This window comes from Poecilia mexicana, unplaced genomic scaffold (genome assembly GCF_051168715.1).
Source record: "Poecilia mexicana isolate PSO_F unplaced genomic scaffold, ASM5116871v1 scaffold_5, whole genome shotgun sequence".
NCBI lineage: Eukaryota > Metazoa > Chordata > Actinopteri > Cyprinodontiformes > Poeciliidae > Poecilia > Poecilia mexicana.
This window is the reverse complement of record NW_028263374.1, coordinates 1,731,542-1,751,640: the sequence shown is the minus strand read 5'-3', so window position 1 is coordinate 1,751,640 and position 20,099 is coordinate 1,731,542. Positions and strand designations below refer to the sequence as shown.

General features: G+C 39.0%; 3 protein-coding genes across 6 annotated transcripts in view; 1 reads left to right on the top strand and 2 right to left on the bottom strand.

Moving 5' to 3' along the window:
- The first annotated feature begins 6,353 nt into the window (after positions 1-6,353).
- svbp (small vasohibin binding protein) lies at positions 6,354-9,297 on the top strand. Its single transcript, XM_014999073.2, has 3 exons — positions 6,354-6,497; positions 7,518-7,650; positions 7,768-9,297. Exons 2-3 carry the CDS (start codon positions 7,537-7,539, stop codon positions 7,852-7,854), a joined length of 201 nt encoding a protein of 66 aa, XP_014854559.1. The 5' UTR covers positions 6,354-6,497; positions 7,518-7,536; the 3' UTR covers positions 7,855-9,297.
- A 702-nt stretch (positions 9,298-9,999) lies between these two features.
- fbxo2 (F-box protein 2) lies at positions 10,000-14,950 on the bottom strand. 4 transcript variants are annotated; one of them, XM_088005317.1, is made up of 7 exons: positions 14,876-14,950; positions 14,590-14,688; positions 13,985-14,051; positions 12,812-12,938; positions 11,897-11,989; positions 10,572-10,707; positions 10,000-10,465 (listed from the first exon to the last, which is right to left on the bottom strand). In XM_088005317.1, exons 3-7 carry the CDS (start codon positions 14,019-14,021, stop codon positions 10,331-10,333), a joined length of 528 nt encoding a protein of 175 aa, XP_087861443.1. In that variant the 5' UTR covers positions 14,022-14,051; positions 14,590-14,688; positions 14,876-14,950; the 3' UTR covers positions 10,000-10,330. The 4 variants fall into 4 exon arrangements, with proteins under 4 accessions (XP_087861443.1, XP_087861444.1, XP_014854558.1 ...); XM_088005318.1 differs by having other exon boundaries at positions 12,812-12,933; XM_014999072.2 differs by lacking the exon at positions 14,876-14,950 and having other exon boundaries at positions 14,590-14,807.
- Positions 14,951-16,759: 1,809 nt separating this feature from the next.
- The window catches only part of LOC106925041 (integrin alpha-5-like), a 49,217-nt gene continuing 45,877 nt past the window's right edge, over positions 16,760-20,099 (bottom strand). Inside the window, exon 30 of the mRNA XM_088005316.1 lies at positions 16,760-17,482. Within this exon, the coding sequence (XP_087861442.1) occupies positions 17,399-17,482 (84 nt within the window). The 3' untranslated portion in view covers positions 16,760-17,398. The remainder of the gene's footprint in view (positions 17,483-20,099) is intronic.

The following is a 20,099-nucleotide window of genomic DNA, read 5'->3' as shown; positions in this document are numbered from 1 at the left end:
GATTACTCATGCAAAAAAAAAAAAAAAAATCTCACATTATAGCTTGAGGGTTACCATTAAACTCCTGTGATTTAGAAAGACATTTTGCATTCATTTTTAAGCTGGTCCTCCATGTTTACAGCCCTGTCTCTGCATGTTTATGTGTGTGTGTATGAATGAGTCCAAGCTTGGCGAAAGTAAACACCGTGGTGTGTTTGGCGGATCGTTGGCGTTTAGAGGTCTGCTAAGTGGCACCTTGTCGCGGCCAAAACAAACAAAAACTGCGTGTACGTGTGTGCGTGGGACGCGAGGCGCGTCGGAGCGCGCTCGTGACAGCAAGCGTGTTGCTGCTAAGTGCCAGCGTGAGTCGGCCAAAGCAAATAGGCTTAATGAGAAGCAGCTCCTGGGACAGAGAGGGAGAAGTGAGAGTGAGAGGCAGAGACGGGTGAAAGCCGGCCAGGCCAAACACACTGACCCCGCTGTCTCCTAGGGCGGACTTAAAGGACCCTCTGTTCCCCTTCTGTCCTCCTCCTGTGCAGCACCACCATCACCCTCATCAGCCTCACCCCACGCTCCTCCTCGCTCCTTTTCCTGTGCCCGACTCTCGCTGATGCCGAGGCGTAAGACGGAGTTGTGTAGGAGGTGAGTGATGGCAATTAGAGGAACATTTCTGGCTGTGTGTGGGGAAACACAGGTCGGTTATGCCGAACAAGTATGTCCACACAGATGCGCAAGCAGCTGCGTATTTCAGCTGAAACGCAGCCTTGACCCCTTGTGGCACAAAAGCATCGACTTATCCTGACGCAAGACAGATTTTACCAGCAACAACTGATTTGAGGAAGTAAAAAACGTGTTAGCAAGTTAGAATTTTCTGAAAAGGCAAATTTTCTGTCCTGAGTTTCCTGAATATAAATATGTTCAGGAGGCATTCAATTAGAGAGATATGAAATAGACTTTAGAGTTCCTGAGAGTTGTGGGATCTATGACGTGTTTTATGTATAAATTTAAGGATCTCTGCTTTCAACAGTTCACACCAGAAACATCACAATAAAATCATGCTTTTACAAAGATTACAAAAAAGACATAATTTAAATACCTTAAGACACAAACAAAATCAAAACACAAAATTCAAATCAACTGCCCCAATAATTTTAACATTTTACAAACATTACAAAAGGACATCACAAAATAACATCAAACACACAAGCAAAATTAAAACAGGACATTTCAGCAATTTCAAAGACAGAAATATTTAGAGACGTTACTGAATACAAAACTTATGTTTGGTAGAATGTGTGGATTCTACCAAACACTGCTGATTAGTCAGCAGGTGGTTGACTGGGAACTGGGTGCAGCTGGGAGGGGAGACCAGTGAGGCAGGCTGAGGGAAGGAGAACAGTGAGCCTGACAGGAGTTGAGGAAATCCTGGTTTTGCCATTACCAAACCCTTTAAAATCGGTTTTAGGTGCTGTGAACACATCTGGAGCTCTTGAGATTTTGCCATTTGACATTGACTAGACTACAAGGAAAATTTACCAGGTCTACAGATTTACACCTTAACTTCATTGTTTGGACTTTGTTCATACTTACGGTTTTGACATTATTGGAACATTTATGGATAATATTTATGGATTATCAACTTGCATTGATGATAAAATGTGACTAGAATTTGGTTTTAGGAAATTTTCATGAATTTCTCAAGGCTTTGAGGACTATTGGATCTTGATATTTACTAACAGACTTTAAAATAATTCCTGCCATAAAATTTGGATTTGACCTTATTTCCTGGACTTTTATTTGGTGAACATGAGACTTGAGCTACATTTTTTCTGACCTCCTTCCTTTATGTCTCTGAAGACACAGGTGAGATGCTTTGCAGCAACTTGTTGCCCCTGCAACAAGTTGCTGCAACAACTTGTTGCAGCAACAACAAGCAGCAACTTGTTGCTGCAACAACAAGTTGCACTGAACTGTTGTTGCAGTTCAGTGCAACAACAGTTCACTGAACTGCTCAGTGAACTGTTCAGTTCACTGAACTGTTGAACTGTTCTTCAACAGTTCAACAGTTGAAGAACAGTTGAACTGTTCTTCAACTGTTGCAACTGTTGAAGAACAGTTGCAACAGTTTAGAGGGAGGTTGATTAGGGTTAAGAAGGCATAAGATCAGAAAACTGAAACCTCTAAAAACTAACATGCGATCAGTGTGTATGTGTGTGTGCTGTGGGGTCTAGTGTAGTATATGCATGTATATGCGAACTGACCTCTTCTTGTTAGGTCACATCCTGTTCGTATCGTTCTTTTTTTTTCTTTTTCTTTTTTTTCTGGTTGCTGTGTGATGTTTGCTTTGGCGGCTCCGGGTCTTTTGGGGTTTATGTTTGAAAAAAAAAAAAGTCAGACCGTGTGCATGTCTTGGCTTTACATACTGTATGTGTGTACAGTAAGTGTGTGTTTGTATGTGCCACCAGTTATTTTAGGCACATTTGCCATGATCATTTATTTTTATTCCTGAAAGACTTGGTGTGTATGGATATGTACTGGTCTACAGGGATTTGTACAAAGTGTGCTTTGGTCTGTGTGTGTGTGTGTGTGTGTGTGTGTGTGTGTGTGTGTGTGGGTGTGTGTGTGTGTGTGTGTGTGGGTGTGTGTGTGTGTGTGTGTGTGTGTGTGTGTGTGTGTGCGTGCGTGCATGCGTGTGTGTGCGTGCGCATGCGTGTGTGTGTGTGTGTGTGTGTGTGTGTGTGTGTGTGTTTTGGCAGGGGGCTGCTGAATGGGGGTAGGAGGTTGTAGTCAGTTTGTATGTTCAGGTCTGCTGGTGTGAAGGAGCAGTCAGAACTGGACTCACCCTGTAGAGAGAGCTTAATTTAAAGAACAAGGCTCCTAACACACACACACACACGGGCACACACACACCCACACACACACACACACATTGTATGTCAGTGGCGTTTAGCTGTTGATCATCACATTGAGCTTTCACTCTCTAGTCCTCTCTGTCAGTTTATAGACCTTTAACCCTGAATATTACCTTTGCTTCCCTTCCAACCATCACTTCAGCCCCTCTATTAGCCCCTCACTATAATTTGGCGTCAAACAATAACAGGTCAGTACAGAAAAGTAAAATCTATTTTAGTAATCTTAATCATTTTGAACATTTCTCAAATCTTTCTTTGTCAATACAGATTGTAGATGTTTATCCTGCATCACATTACTCATTTAGGCATTAATAGACAAGTTTTCTGTTTTGTGCATACAACATCTTTCAACCTTTCACATTTGAAACACATTTTGACACCAGTCATCTGTATGAGGAAGTATTTTCTAAATTGTGAATAGCACTGGAACGCAAGGTAGAAAAGAAGGTAAGTATGCAAGGGAAGAAGAGACGGAGTAGAAGCAGGAGACAAGGAAGGAAAAGAAAGAGATGCACTTCAAATAGGGAACAGGACAAAAACAGAATCTGTATGGCTCAGTCAGGAATTGAGGGAGGAATCAAGAAACAAAGTGAAAAAGAAAGCAAGAAAGAGAACAGGTACTTTATGCAGGCAGGGACAAATCACATAAATAATATAAACCAAGAGTTTCCTTGTTTTGCTGCAGTTATAGATATTTGAACATAAAACCTTCTTAATGCAAGAGTTGAGACTCACATTACCAAGATGCACCAATAGAAGTTGCCAGGCCTGCAGCCCCAACCAATGATCAGTACTGCAGTTGAGGTCACCATGATGATGGGGACACTTCCTGCCAGTGAGGTCTGCTGTGGTATGACTTTCTATGGGCTCTTCATGGGTCTACATGCAGGGGTGACACCCTGTACATAAAGTGCTATAAAATGTTTCTATATGCCCAGGACATAATAAGCAACACTTCATTTTCTCACAAAGTTGTTGCCACAGCGACGATCTGTGTTCAGCCAAGATGCCATCTTGTTTTTTGGAATAATGTTTTCCATCTCACTGGCAGTAAGTTATACCCCTAATTGGACAAATGATACTTTGTCTATAATGATGAAGCAACACAAACAGACCAGAGCTGTTTTCAAAAGAGCCTCTCAACACGACAACACATGGACTTAATGAGTGGAAACACATGAACTACAGCACAAACCCTGTGACATGAAGACAGCACATTTATTGAAGCCTCCAGGTTATCCCTGTAGCTGCTGCTCGGCCAGCTGACGGCGTGCGTGGTCCCTTAGCTTCAGCTGCAGGTCAACAGGAAGCTGGAAGCTTTCTGGCAATTCTGGCTTAGATACTTTACTTCCACATCTCATGAAGACACATTTTAAATCACTGCACAAAAACTCAGACATTTTGTGCTTCTTGAAAATGGATAACCCATTTTCAATTTGATTTTCCCACTAATTATTTGGAAAAAGACCACTGAAAAAGGTATGTAGAAAAAGCTAAAGAAACTAAAACAAAACATTTCTGGGAAGATGTTGCAAATAACTGACAAGTAAAGAGGCTCAGCATAAAATAATACTATGCTTCACCCGTCTTCCAAATGTTATTAAATTAATTGCTTTTACAATGGATGGGGGGCTGCACAGTGGCGTAGTTGGTAGAGCTGTCACCTTGCAGCAAGAAGGCTCTGGGTTCAATTCCCAGCCCCGGTCCCTCTGCATGGAGTTTGCATGTTCTCCCTGTGCATGCATGGGTTTTCTCCAGGTTCTCCAGTTTCCTCCCACAGTCCAAAAACATGACTGTCAGGTTAATTGGCCTTTCCAAATTGCCCCTAGGTGTGAGTGTGTGTGTGCATGGTTGTTTGTCCTGTGTGTCTCTGTGTTGCCCTGCAACAGACTGGCGACCTGTCCAGGGTGTACCCCGCCTCTCGCCCGGAACGTGAGTTAGAGATAGGCACCAGCACCCCTCCCGACCCCACCGAGGGACAAGGGTGAAGGAAAGTGGGTAGGTGGATGTGACTTATTCATAGCTGTGTTTTTCCTGCTAAATAATCATTTTAAGAAATCATTTTCGAAAGTGAAATGTAACATATGAGCTACACAACCTGAACAGGTTGGTTATGTTGCCTCATTGCTGCCAGTTGAATATTCATCCTGTCTTTTGCTGCTCTCATTCAGTCATCACTGTGGCTGTTTGTGCTTTTTTTTAATCCCCAGAAACGGCTTGTCAGTCAAAACGACGTGGTTAGCACCGTGACGTCTTTCAGCTGGGTTTTCTCTGGGTGGCGACGGCCATGATGACTTTTCTGACTTCCCAGTTTGTTCACTCGCTGCCACTCAAGTGAACTGAGAAGTTGATTTTATGTAGAAGCTACACATCATTTCCAGGTTTCTGTGGACTGCTTGTCCAATTTGTTTAAATGGAAGTTAGGGGATTTTATGAAACTGCATGAACTGCAGAATATGAAAAGTAAATAAAAATAGGTTTTGCAATAACAAAATAAAGTGTAAATAAAGCATGTTTGACTCCTTCCATTTATCCTGTAGTGTATTTTGGGGCAGCATGGCCAGCTGTTGTCTACTGAGTTCGGCACCAGTTCTTGGGAAAATATTGTTCCAAAATGGAGCCACTGGGCGAGAAATCCAGGTAAACCATTTGGTGTGCCGTTTGATTATTCTCTGTGGTGTGGAGAGAAGAGAAGCTCATTTCAAACCTCCATCTTCGCAGCAGATGCTGTAAGGTTGTTTGGCACGAGAGGACGATTTGCTCACTTCATATGTGAAGGTGTTTAGTTATTCTGTGTTGTCATTGATGGCTGTTTTGGTTTCAGCAGTGATGAATGTTTCTCGGACCACCATCACACTCACTCACCACCCAGCTGATGTATGCGCTGAGAAGGCTTCATGAGGGAGGTCTGCACATCATGCACCCCGGTCTGATTCACGCTTATCAGCTGACTCTTCTGATTCAAAACTGAATTCAAGAGCTGAATTTCAGTTAATTTCACTAGACACCTTTGTCCGTATTTTCTTTTTATTATGTGTCATGTCACATACAAGTATTAGACTGGGATTCAAAGACGATTTATAATACAAGGGCGACATCTGGTGGCCAGACCTATTGGTAGGTGGTTTTACCTGAGATGTACATCTGGAAATTAAATTTTGGAACTTGGTGGCAAAAAGCCTCCTTGACAAATATTAATAAAATTTGTTGTAACACTTCAGTTTACCAGTTTGCTAATTAAGAGACTGATTTCAGCCGTGACGTGATTTTCAGACGTCTAAATATTTATTTTCTACGTTTTGATGCCAAAGTACTTTATATTTGCTGTATAAAAAATAAATAAGTTAATTTTCATAGCAAAAAAAAATTAGCTTTCCAAAGTTAGAAAAACAAAATATTTAGAAATTAAACCTAAAAAAGAAGAAGGTAAAGAAAATTCCTTACCGGAACTATTGAGCTTTATTCAGCTGAACACGGGTTTGTTTATTTGTGGCACACAGAGAATAGCTGGTCTGTCTGCTAGTATCCTCCTACAACCAGTTTTTATTCTCAAAGCTAATGAAAGCCTCCTTGTATTGTTTCATTTGACTTCCGCTCATTTCACAGGTGAGTTCACCATTATCAGAAGGTTAATGTTGCTACTTTTTGAGACGTCAGCGTGTAAAACCAAACCGATAGCAGGCTAATGTTAGCTGAACTGACTAAGACGCTAACTTTAACGACTAAGACTATTTAGGCGCAGAGGAACCTGTCCCGTTAAATATTCTCACTTAACATTAACATTGGTAGCTGGTTTGAATTCAGAGTAACGTGTTGCTATGGGAACGTGTCGTTTTCACGTACGTCTGTTTATTAGCTTCGAATTAATTAGTTATGCTCCAAAAGCACCTGAACTTTGTCAACGGCGGTTTTCAGTCTATGTAAACGTTGCGTTGATGCTCGGGTGCAATGCCTTCAAAAGTATCCACACCCCTTGAAGTTCTTTGTCCAATTAGATCTGCTACTTTAAGTGTATTTTAAAGTAGTGCATAAATTAACCCCTGTGAGATTTTATTTTGTAGAAGCACCTTTAGCTGGAGCTACATCTTTGTCTTTATCTGCTTTTTTTTTTTTTTTGACTGGGCCATTGAATTTGGAACAAACTTCCAGAAAACTGTAAAAGAGCTGAAACAATGACTTCCTTTAAATCTCGACTAAAAACCCATCTGTTTAGAGTTGTATTTGAAACATAATCAATTATGAATTTAATGATGGCACTTGACTTAATGTAATGTTTTGATTGTTGATTCTATGTTGCATGACTGTGTTTTTTTGCTTGTTATGATGTAAATCACTTTGAAAAGCCTTGCTATACAAATAAAATTTGATTATTGACAAGCCTCAGCCACAGTTTCAAGTTCAATTGGTTGTTCTTAAATTAAAGGAAATGGAGGTGAACATATGTGCACGTCACACTTTTTAGAATTTATTATAAACAAAAGAACATTTGAAATATTAGTGTTTGTAATGCAGTGCAATTTGGAAAAACTTTTGGAGGCACAGTAGAACCTTCTCTGGACTACATTTATCAATCTGTCCCACATCACGATTTTTCAGGATAAAAGTTTCTCTCTTGGACTTTCTCAGGTGGAGTTAAAGCGACGCCATGGAGCCGGCCTGCCGCAAGGACAAACCAAAGCTGAACTCAACCCCAACCAGAGGAGACAGAGCCAAGCAGAAGTCTGCACAGCAGGAGGCCAAACAGCGACAGAGAGCAGAGGTATCCCATCCTCACTGCAAATCTAAACTGTAGATACTCAAATGGTGTTTTGGTTGGTCTTCTGGGCTTTTTGCTTTTTTTTTTACTCCTGCTTATTTCTGCTTCTCTTATTTTCAGATATATGCATTGAACAAAGTGATGACAGAGTTGGAGCAGCAGCAGTTTGAGGCCTTCTGTAAACAGATGCAGTCCCAAGGAGAATAACAGCAACAGCTACGCTTCCGCCTTCCACGTGGATCAGTTTCTGTTATTCTACCCAAAAAGACACAACCTTTGCACTTCCTTGAACTGTTACAGATAAAATCACTGCTGGAGCTTATTCCTGATACACATCTTAAAGGTGCAGAATCTTTATTGCTGATGTTTTATAAACAGTTTTATAAATGGTTCTGGTTTTCTTCATCCTGTTCCTTCATTTTCATTAATGTGCTGCTGTTTCATTCTTAACTTCTTCACATTATGTGGAGAAACAAGTACATTTCCATGTACACAACTATTGCATAGCAGCTTATTTGAATTTTAATTAAATTATAAAAGTAATTGGAAGCATATATTCTATTCACATTAGATTCCAGCCGTTGTCTAAACCTGTATATCTGTTCGAGTCATGGGTGGGCAGGTTGTGTTAACTCTATCAGAAGTTTCAACAGTAATGTAAAAGTAATTTTCTGTTTCATTTTGTTATCAAAGAAGGTAGTTTTTATTTCTGACTGTATTAAAGCCTGTCGATGCAAACGTGCAGCTTAAAGCCACAGAGTATTTTTTGCAGAATTTAGATTTTCTTTTAAATAGTTATCAAATTATTTAAGATCAGGTTAATAATTTGATGTGACATTACTTAAAGCAGAAAGACCTTTACCTCTCTGAGTTTCTACTTTTGATGCTCTATGAAACCAGACTGATGCTTCCAGGTTACATTTCAGTTTTAGTTTGGAATCAGAAAGTGATGTCGTCAGATTCCTGAGAATATGAACTACTGTCTGCAAAGTTCTAACAGCCAAAGGCTGTAAAACCTTAAATGTTTCAAAAACATTTTCACTATTTGATTGACATGTGTTGTTATAAACTTTGTACTATAAAGATTAATATTTGCTGTTGTACCTATGTTGTGTTATAAAAAATTGATTTAATGAAAAACTAAAGTTTGTTCTAATTTGTGATATTTTATTAACTTTGTTTCTTGATAACATTTTAGATGATTTGATAGGAGTATTTTGGAAATGAAAACATGTTTTCAGAATTTTTTTTGCAAAGTATAATTAAAATCCAAATACTAACTATAACATAAAACATGCTCAAAAATGTTCTCTGTATTGTAATGAAAGGTCCAGTTAAAAGCATAATCCCTAGATTATGCCTTTAACTGGGAAAATTTTTCAGCAATTTTTCAATTGCTGAAAAATTGTCAGCAATTTTTTTGTTCTCAAAAAATTGCTGACACCTTTCTTGGTGTAAACTCCAGGTTTTTTCAAAATCTGCGAAGTAGTGTGTTCCCAGCTTCACTAATTACAACCGTATAACTGGTTATATCACATGTTCTCTGAAGTTTATTCAAGTTGAAAATGCACTAAGTAATACAGGGCTACATTAATCTGAATATTTCAAAATGTAAAAAAAAAAAAGAAAGTAAAATTCCTCTCAAATCAACTTGTCTGTGATCATTTTTATAGGGCCTATTTCAAGAAGTTGACATTTTTTAATAAAATATATTGCAATTAAACTCCAGTTATTTACATAAATGCAAATTTTGATGTCTAATATAGAAAAATGAATATATTCAGATTAAAGTAATTTCCAAACCCACTAACAACCGCACACAAAATAAAGAATGTTTGAAAACGCTCAACGTGAGTTACAAAAATTACAGTCAGCACAATCTGAATCTAATCTTCATTTCACAAATTCAGTTTATATTTTAAATTGTATCCTTTTCATTTAATGAGGGAGCAGAACAGAAATATTGTCAATTAGAATTCTGACTATATATCCTATTACATTATTACTATTGGGTAAATTTGGCTCGTTAAACTACCTTTGGGTGTGATGTGTGTGAGCTCAGATTCCCATCTGTTCGGTTGTTTATTTCTCCACTCCACCATGTAAACATAAGAAAATAAAAAGAAAAGTTGCCACAGTTGATGCTCTTTTTCTCATTAGCTGTTAGCAACATGCCGCTACATGCGCTTTCAGTGCTGCGGGAGTCTTCATTTCATGTTAACGTCATTTGTCTTCTTTCTCACAGTTGAGCTCTATTTTGTGTTGGTCCAACACATAAAATCCTACTGAAGTCCATGTGGCTGGAAGTAGTTCAATGCCATGAAAAATAAACCACCAGTACACGTCAACACATTCTGGATTGCACACAATAGTTTATTTTATTACTGTGATTAATATTTGAAGGATTGCTGATTAGTGTAAAGAGTAGCTAGAGGCTAATTTAAAGTTAGTCCAGCAAGCTGTGGGTCGAATATATAAAGGTTAATAAAGTGAAGGTGCCTATTTGTGTGAACGTTCGTTTCTTGAACCAAAAGCAGCACCAGGTTAAACCTCAAGATTTCAAACAGCTGCTTTGGAAATACTGCAATGGCTACGGTATTTAAAATAAACTAAGATGAATAATTTAATATTTTATTCTTGGCTATTCTTGTTTCCATTCTCCTCTTCTTGTTTCTCCTCTGGTTCAGACTTCAACCGTCACAGAGCTCCCAGTGACCCGAACTCCAAACCAACCTTCCCAGTAGCTGGTGTCACGTCCTCCATGTTCGAATGAGATGAAACGCATTCCAGGGCCGTAGTCAGAAAACGTATGAGTGACCTGGAGATGAACAAGGGAAGGGAAAGCGGACTGCTGGTTGGATAATGTCTTCTCTGCAGGATGTGTTAGTGTTATTTTTCTATTAGAGACCAAAGCATCTGAAAACCTGTCTCCATGAGCAGTCTGCCTCGGGGTCCAGAGTCTCCGGATCATGAATATATTCCTGCAGAACCTCTTGATTCTCATCCAGCAGACAGGATGTCATCTGATAGGTGCAGCCGCAGTCGGTCCTGCCACAGAACCTGCAGGATGACATCACAAGCTGTGTTTCCACTGATGATAAAATTATGTGAATTAGAATTACAAAAATATATTTGCTTAATGAGCACTTAACAACTTGGGGGGCGGGGGGGAATCATGCTTTTTAACCATATTGACGTGCATATTTTTCAAAATTGAAATGGAAACACTTTTTTCCAGTTTGTATGCAGCAGCAAAGTGTTTATCTGTGGTCTCTGGCCTCATTGGACAATGTGCAGCTGAATCTAGCAGGGCTCTCAAAGCCATCTCACCAGCCTCTTGAACAACGCGCTGGTGAGATGTTTAGGGAACATCCCACCAGAAGGAGATCCAGAAGAAGTCCAGACTACGACTCTGTTTCTGGGATGAACTGGGAATGCCTTGGGATTCCCCAGGAAGAGCTGACCAAGTGGCTGGGGAGAGGAAAGTCCATGTCTCTCAGTTTAGGCTGCTGCCTCCACGACCCGACTCCAGATAGATGAAGATCCATCGGTATTCAACTGGATTTCTTATTTCGCAGTAAGTTTCACAAGTGCGTTTTGAGTATATTTCTAATGAAAACACAGCTACTGTAACCAGCAGCTCACCTCACCAAGTGTGTTTCCACACCTGACAGTCCGGTAGACTCGTTTTGATTTGGGACTAAAATAGTAATATTTGCTTCATTTTCAGCTGGTATGGCTCACTTTCATATTGGACTCTGTCAATTGATCCAGATTAATTGAAAAACCTCCTCTCCTGTGGTGGCGCTGTACCAAGATCTACTGAGGGAAACAACACAAAAACCTCATAAAAAAACCAGCACAACTTCCTTCTTCACAAAAGTTAATCAAAATTAAGATTTTAACAGTTGTAGGATTTTTCTAGCCTTTGGTATAAAGCTGATGCTGGACAGTTGCATTTATTCCAGACCCAGAATGCCCTGCGCTATAGTTTGCTTCCTGCTTTTGGATCCGTCACTAGTCCACTTGCATCCACATATGCATTCAAAATCCAGACCGAGGTTTTTAGGCGGAGCAGAGTTTGTTTTATTTTTGGTCTGCATCAGAGTTGGATTGAGCATTCACACCTCGCCAAGCAAACCAGACTTTATTGACAAATTAATTAGAATTTGATTAAAGCAGACTAAACAGCTGGTGTGAATGCATCCTGATGCAAAGCGTCAGTCTTACCTGTATGTTCAAGCCTTACCAGTCTTTCACTGTGACAGGAGGCTGAGCATCCAGCTGCTCTGGGCTGTAACCCTCCTCTATCAGGTCGATCACCTGCCGTTTTAGGCAAAGTCTAGGATAATGCATGAGGACGATTGTTAGCAGTTAGCTAAATCAGATTCAGTGGTGTGCACTGCTAACTCAAGCGTTAGTTGCTCTAACCTTAATGAAGTAATCATAAACATGAGTTCTGCTGACACTAAAGCATAACACCAACACAGAAGCCCATGTTAAAGCACTAACTTTCATTCAAATTATAGCTGCCATTGAAAGACTACAACTCTTGAGTACTAATTTAATTTTGACATTATAATTTACATGTTCTATATTACTCATTGGTATTGTATTCATGTTTATGTCTTGGATTCTGCTGCCTGTGTTTTATTTTGTTCCTGTTTGTTTCTTCTTTGAAATAAAGTTATTGGACAAAATAAAACTTGAGGAAAAAAATGGAAGTGCTGCACAAACTGTTGTCACCCACTTCAAAGGAAGAGTATGTGAATTAACTTCTAACTACTTAAAAAATAGTCGACAATCAAAACTTCAACACAGATTTCAAACTTTCAACTGAAAGTTTAGAAAACGGCTAAGTAAATTTTCTTATCCAGAAAAATGAATTCAAGGGAAGCTAAGAACGCTAAACATTTTCAAAGTTAGTAAAAGTGCTAAAACACTTAGCGAAAAAAATAGCTCTGCTATGAGTGCATTTGCAGATTAGTGAAAGTGTGTCCCCCGCTGACGAGAATTATAGAAACAGAGTTCAGGTGGTGCATGAGACATTAGTGGTATGAAAGCTGGTGCTAAAGACAGGCAGGTCTGAATGGTAGCATAACAGGCTTATTTACATGTGATTTAATTGTCTTATACTATGACACAAATGGTAACAACCACTCACTCAAAGGAAGTCACAAAATATTTGGTCACTTCTTCATTGCAGAAGTCATGGCCACAGTCTCCTGGCATGTCCTCCACTTTCCACTGGTTCCCACCGTTTTCTGTCAGCTCCCAGGATTCCAGCTGCTCTAGGAGGGAAATTCAGTCTCAGATGGCTAATTGTAGCACTATGTAGCTTATCTCTAAATACAGAATTAATTTTTCAATCTCAAAACACCAGAGCTCACTCGTTCACTTTCAGTCAAAATACAATTGGCTGTCATGTAAGGAGGTTATTTAAAACATGTATGTTTTGGAGGTTTGACCACACATTAGGCACAACCAGCACGTCACATTCCTCAGAGTAAATTTCACTCACTAATTCAAATTGCTTTGTGGGTTAATTGGTCAGCTGTTGATGACTAAGACAAAAACTTAAAATATATATATTTTTAATTATTAGTTCTTTAGCTCAAAGCTAAAGACATACAATATGTACAATACTAAATCTGTACATCTGTATGCATACTGATCATGCATACTGCTTCCTTTGAGTTTGCAGTGGCAGATGATTCAGCATTTTTTCTGTCCTTGTTTTGAACTGTAAAAAGACAAACAAACTTACTGTATAGTGGACACTGATCTTTAATACAACCTTGATTTTTGACAGGGTATCATTTACTTCTAAATGATAAATCTTGTACAGTGCTCATGATGTTGATGCTATATGATGTTTAACTCTCATTAAACACATTGACTGATGATAATTGATAGTATGCTTCATCTTTAGACTATCCTGATATCTGGGGGAATTTTGTGACATTGTGTCACTCTGGAAGTGAAAATTGAAACTTCTGCTAAAACTGCAAAGTATCAGATTTGTATATTTACTTTTAAAGAAATATACATCACATGTAGTGAAAACTCTTTAAAACTCGACACACCAAAAGGTTCACCCTGTCAACCATGACACTGTGTTGTATAAAGCTTATAAACTGTAGTTCCTAAAGGCTCTGTTCTTGGGTCTTTTCCATGTAGGGACTACAGTACAATATATCTTACTATGCTTATGCTAATGATACATAACTCTAAATGTCTGTGTCACCACAACCCTTTATAGTCTAGTGTTGTCTCCTATATACATTATTGATTCAGTTTGGAACTGCATAAGAGAAGAAACAAAAAGACATCTCACCATTTCCACTGGGATTCTTTAGCAGGTTTCTAGCCATGGTTACTGGATAAATGTGGGTTTTCTGGGCCTGCAAAGAAAAACACATTAGATCACTAGCTAAACATGTCTTCAGATGTCTTCTGGTTTGTTGTTTATGAGGAGTCTGCCGCATAGACAGATTTCAAAAACTAATATCTGATTCAGCGCACAGCAGACAAAAAGCAAAAGGGCAAAAGCCGAGGTATTTGGTTTCTGAATAGGAGGCATCAAATAGGATCACCCAGGGTTTAAACAGATCAATCTCTGCAGGACAAACAACTGGGGGTTGGAATCTCGTATAACCACACCCCCAAAATACCAAATCAGTCCCACACTTTGAAGAACCAGTCATAAAAATTTACTAAATATAATTTATCTACTACCCTGTCAAAAATCAAGGTTGTATTAAAGATCAGTGTCCACTATACAGTAAGTTTGTTTGTCTTTTTACAGTTCAAAACAAGGACAGAAAAAATGCTGAATCATCTGCCACTGCAAACTCAAAGGAAGCAGCATGCATGTTCAGTATGCATAAATATTAAGCTCTACTTTATCTAACTGTATAAACTATGACGTGTGTTACTCACAGCTAGAAAATGACAAACGCTTCTCTGGTTCCTCTGGATCCTTTAGTTTTCCTCTGCAGAGCAGCAACCTCAGCACAGAGGCTTTTATACACTGCAGGTCTGCACACAGGGAGAGAGAGGAGCAGGAGAGCAAAAACAGAAACACTAGAGTTGCAGGAAGTGACAGTCAGCAGCATTCAGCTGACCGCCACATGTATACACTCAGCAGTAATGTAAGAGCCACCATATGAGCTGCAGCAGGATGGTCCAAGACCTGGATTAATATTATAGCAGAAGTTCTGCGAACCTGAAAACATATTAGAGATTTATCGATATTCATTCATGATTGATGTTCTGCATCATGAAGCGATCTCCACCGTCTCTTCTTCAGATCCAGACAGAAGTGAGGTCAGAAACAGGAAGTAGCTCTCATCTTCCTCCCTATTAATCCAGTGTTGTCTGATGCAAAGCTGAAAATAGCAATTTGTCTTTCAACATTACACTGTAAAACATTGCAGGTGTGATTAGAAGTTTATACGCACTCAAACTTACCATGAATGTCACAATAATTATTGGCTTTTAATATATTTTTTGGAACTAATGCTTTGTTGGGTGGACTTATATAACACATAGGGAATTTGCTTAAAAATGTGTTTGAATTTTTTTCTATTTTCTAATTTGTTATTTTGCTTTGTAAAAGTTTGAGTCATCATTGTATCTACTTAAATAAAATGGACCAGTACCATTAGCAACAAAACATTGCACTTCTACCAACATACTTCTGGACGTTTGTCATTGTGGCCAAAAGGCATTTGGCTCATTCATGTTGAACAAGCTTCATATATTAGTAAAGATTAAAAATGGGTCAACTAAAGTTGCTGATTGTTTCCTTTCTCATTAACATTTCAGTCCACAAATATGTAAAACTCATTTTACTATCTCAGTGGTTCTTAAAGTATTTTTAAAAAGTCACATATTTGTACCTCAGTGTATGTCAACTCCTTAGTGTTGATCTATTTAACTTAGGGTAGTGCAAAGCACCAACTATAAACTACAGGAAAACTGACCTAATTAGTACCATGAAGATCAGTACCTTAGATGATTGCTTGGTGCTGACTCTAAAATATTGACTTTTATTCACTGTTAAGTCAATAGTGCTTTTCCCATAGGATGGTTCTTCCTGGATACATTCGATATGAGGCATTTGGGAGGCGACTGCTGACCTGACAGCTTCCTGCAGACAGTTCTCGTAATCCTATGCAAGGAGGTAAAGCTACAAAAGACCACTGCTCTACAAAAACTGCATGTTTAGGCAATGCTGTATGTGCAGCCAGCCAAAATTCAGTTTCTCAGAAAATTTGAATGATAAATGTTTAAGATGAGCAATTAAAGCTGCAGTATGTAACTTTTATAAATATTTTTTTTATTATTTTACATATTTGTTAAAACTGTTTCTTCGTATTATGAGACAGATAATCTGTGAAAAGATTGTCGTCCACCTCCTCCCTGAGCTACGATTGTCATCCGAAGAAAAGCACCACTCCCAACCAAAAACAGCCAATCAGAGCCAGGAGGAGGGGTTTAGCACAATCAATCAATGCTGCTAAATGTAGTAATGGTGGCAAAACAGAAAAGACAGTTTATTTGCAGTCATCATTGGCTATGCTAACTAGCATTAGCATTCACAACAGGGTGTTCTAGCTGTAGTGTAACAGAGATCAAGCGTGGGAAGGAGAGGGAAGATGAGCAGTGCCACAAGATATTGTGATTGACAGCACTAAGACCCGCCTCCTGGCTCTGATTGGTCATTTTTAGTTAGCACTGGAAAAGGTGGAGGAGCTCAATTTTTTGTCTGATTATCTGTTTCAGACTATACTGTCATGATAGTGACAGTTTCAACAAACATAAAATGTTACATACCGCAGCTGTAAGAAAATTATATGTTAAATATCCACCTCTGCTCATTTTTTCCTTAAGACCTTCTGGTCTACAGACCAGCATTCTCACTGTTAGCAAGAGTCTGCTCCAATTCAAAATCCGGATCACTCACTGAAATCATCACATCATCTGCAAAGAAGCGGAGCAGCATCATATTGGACACCCTGCAGTCATCCAGCCTAGAGTTTCTCCACCACCCCTTTGAGCAGCTTGTACTCCTCTGTTTCCTCACAGCTGAAAATCATGAGACCCATTTTAGATGATTATACAAAATTAAGCTTTATTCGGAGCCACAACACCAATAAGGTCAACACAGTGAATGAATACATACATACAGACATAAAACCTCCCAATATGGGAGAGGAAAGATTCAAGTCAGACGTTGCAGTTTGATCAGGTGTTCCCTGCAGACAGTACAGAGTAACATTCAACAAAAATCACTGTGCCATAAATAACAAGTGGTGATCAGATCAATAAAAAGCAGGAATTTCAACAGATATCAAACACGAGGGCCAAGCTTGGCTTAAAAAGTCAACATTTTTGGAAAGAAGCAAAGCTGGAACTTTAGTGCTGTTTGTTGGAGATGCATTTGTTTTATTTGGTTTGCATAAGATTAGCCTTTTCGTCAAGCCTGAGTGTCCGATTAGGACATGACCGTCCAAACTGGTGTCCAAAACAGCAATGCTTCTTTAGCTGCGCGGCCCCAGTCATCTCCTCTTCTTTGGTATTTTAGTGCAGCACCAGGTTAACATTATTCCAGTGATACAGCACCCATAAATGACCCTGCATGAATGGGGTGCTAGCTTACGATCAGTGAGTTCCTTCCCTCGCTTGAGAAGGCAGCGATCTTTTCCAGTTCTTTGGAATAAGAAGGAGAAACCCCTTCTTCAATCTAAGCTTCAGAGGACGCTTGGGGTTTGAGGTGGGCCTTCTCCATGGTTGTTCCGTAGGGATCTGACCTTTTGAAGAAGCCCATCTGGAAGGAAAGGTGAAGAGGTCACATAAGCAATGAACTAACTTCAGAATATCTCTGAATGTTTGGGTTGCCAGAGGTTTGAATAAATATTGTGTCCCAAATTAGAATGACTAAATTACATGTACTATATGAAAATATGGTTTGGTCAACCCTACATACAAGGAATGTTGGTACGTGTTGAAAATGCATCAAGTGACATTAGTGGGATGCAGTCCACTTTGGCACCATTAAGATCGGAAGTGGTTGGAGTTGAGTTTGTAATAATAGCCTTCAAGAAATTAAAGGTATTATTAGGCAATGAACTGAAGTCATAAACACCTTATTTATGTTATTTTTGTTTTTTGCAGTGTCTGAAATTTCCCCAAACCTAGAGAAGGTGCTGTTCTGCATAGTAAACACAGAACAACTCAGTAAATACTCAAAGTTCATTATTTATAGTTTACTAAGAGGTAATAAAGTTTCTGGAAGAAAACTTTTATGGTTCTGTGACACAACCAGCACTCATGCAGTTATTAATATTAGTTAATATACACTGATGACATATTCAAAAAAGTACCATCTAAATCAGCAGTCTCCAACCCTTCTCCTTGAGCTCTACAGTCCTGCAGGTTTAAGATGCATTTCTGTCCCAACCAGAGCTGACCCTGCATTATAGACAAATTGTAAGGGCACTGTGCATTCACCTGTCAGTTCCAGTATGCCTATTGGTCCCCTGTAAAACCCGAGCATTTTCATGGGTCAGTGAAAGCCTCCCAGAAGCCCCAGGCAGAACATGAAAAGAAGACATTTCAGAAGTCGATGCCAAGGCTTGGCCACGCCCACATGATTTGATGTGAAGTTAAAAGCATTGTTCCCCAACCCCTTAAGACTACACTAGCTGATTTTGAAGTCTAAGACCAAATCTGTAGGAGGACTTCGATCAGATACAACAATGGTAAAAGGTACAAAATGGTGGCTTTGGACCAAAATGGCCAACTTCCTGTGGGGTTTGTATCATGCCTCCATGGGATGTTTTAGTGGGTTCTGAGAAGTTACGGATGTGTAAACATCTGTAACAGCAAACAAACAAACAAATATTATCCCCAAACATCGCTTGGGGATAATATTTTTTGTTTCTAAGGAGCACTGTGGCCACACCCACTAAATATTTCCTTACATATCTTTTAGGAGTTGAATTAATATTCATCATTTTCAATTTGGTGCAGCTCAGAAGATATATGTGTGCACATGTACGGCCGTGGTCTGGGAATAGACTACACCAAGATGGCACTGCCCCGCAGCTTTTGAAACCTCTCAGTACTGTACTTGTCTTCTTTCGATGAGCACAGTTAAATGTTTTTAGGTGAAGGGGGTCAACTACGAACCTTTTAAAGTAAAACATTACACTTCCTGTTTTCAGGCGTTGGAACTTAAATGATGTCAGCATTTGACTGTTAAGTCTTGTTTCACATCAACTTTTTGCCTCTGTGTCTTTCCTCTCAGGAGTTATAGTTTGTCCTCCTGTCTGGTTTCTATGCTCACCACAGAGCCAAGGCCGCTCTTGTCAAAGTGTTCAATGACATCCATATAAATACAGACTGTGGAAGAACCACAGTGCTGGTGCTGTTGGACCTCAGTGCAGCATTGGACACTGTTGACATATTACTGAAATGACCTTAAAAGTTGGGTAGGATCTGGTTCAGTATTCAATTGGTTCAAGTCTGTCATAAAGAATATGTCATTACATAACTGTGTCAATACATAACTTCTCTTGAAGTGGACTAAAGTCATATATGTGGTACCCCAAGGTTCAATCTTGGGACCCCTCTTATTCAATATCTAAATGCTCTGTAACACTATTTGAAGGGGTGTGCATAAGACTGACATAACACCTGCCATGAACATGAACGAGTCCTTATGAATGTCTATGTCAGCTGTTTCATTCGGTAAATAATGACACTTTTAATGCAAAGTTGCATTAAAAGTCCATTAAAAGTGCCAACGATGCATGATTTTGTAAATAATGACAATTTAATGCAACATCAATGTATTGATGTACCAACCAGGAACTGTAAACTAAAGCTGGCATGCCTTCCCTGAATGTAAAGCTCTTATTGTATATATATATATATATATATATATATATATATATATATATATATATATATATATATATATATATATATATATATATATATATATATATATATATATATATATGTTCCTCATGTGTGAAGGAAAAAGGGGAAGACGATTTCAGTTTCTTTGCCTTCTTTGATTAGAATCATTGCAATCTGAACAGAAACCGATAGAACTTGCTCCACTGAACGCTTCCCGCTCTATTTTAAGAAATCAACAATGGAAATTCTTTTAACAGTGCTCAATTTTAAATCTTAAGTTTTCACTGCTTTAATTACTTTTGTTATTCTAATGGCTACTACACCTTACTGTCAAATGCACTTAAATATTCTAAATGTTTATTTTTGTTGTCCATTTGTCTTGTCCACTATGTCGTGTGCTGCTGCCTCTCTTGGCCAAGTCAGCCTTATGAAAGAGTTGTTGATCTCAGTGGGTTTTTATGTGGTTAAGTTAAAATGCAAGTAATAAGTGGAGGATGTTGGGTTGTGTCTGGGTTGTG

What these genes read in the sequence shown, in the direction of transcription:
- svbp (XM_014999073.2), top strand. Translation starts at nt 7,537, where the DNA reads ATGGAGCCGGCCTGCCGCAAGGACAAACCAAAGCTGAACTCAACCCCA. An exon ending in AACAGCGACAGAGAGCAGAG is followed by an intron (nt 7,651 to 7,767) that starts GTATCCCATCCT and finishes TCTTATTTTCAG; the next exon opens with ATATATGCATTGAACAAAGT.
- fbxo2 (XM_088005317.1), bottom strand. Translation starts at nt 14,021, where the DNA reads ATGGCTAGAAACCTGCTAAAGAATCCCAGTGGAAATG. An exon ending in AAAGAATCCCAGTGGAAATG is followed by an intron (nt 12,939 to 13,984) that starts GTGAGATGTCTT and finishes TTTCCCTCCTAG; the next exon opens with AGCAGCTGGAATCCTGGGAG. An exon ending in CCTGTCACAGTGAAAGACTG is followed by an intron (nt 10,708 to 11,896) that starts GTAAGGCTTGAA and finishes GTCATCCTGCAG; the next exon opens with GTTCTGTGGCAGGACCGACT.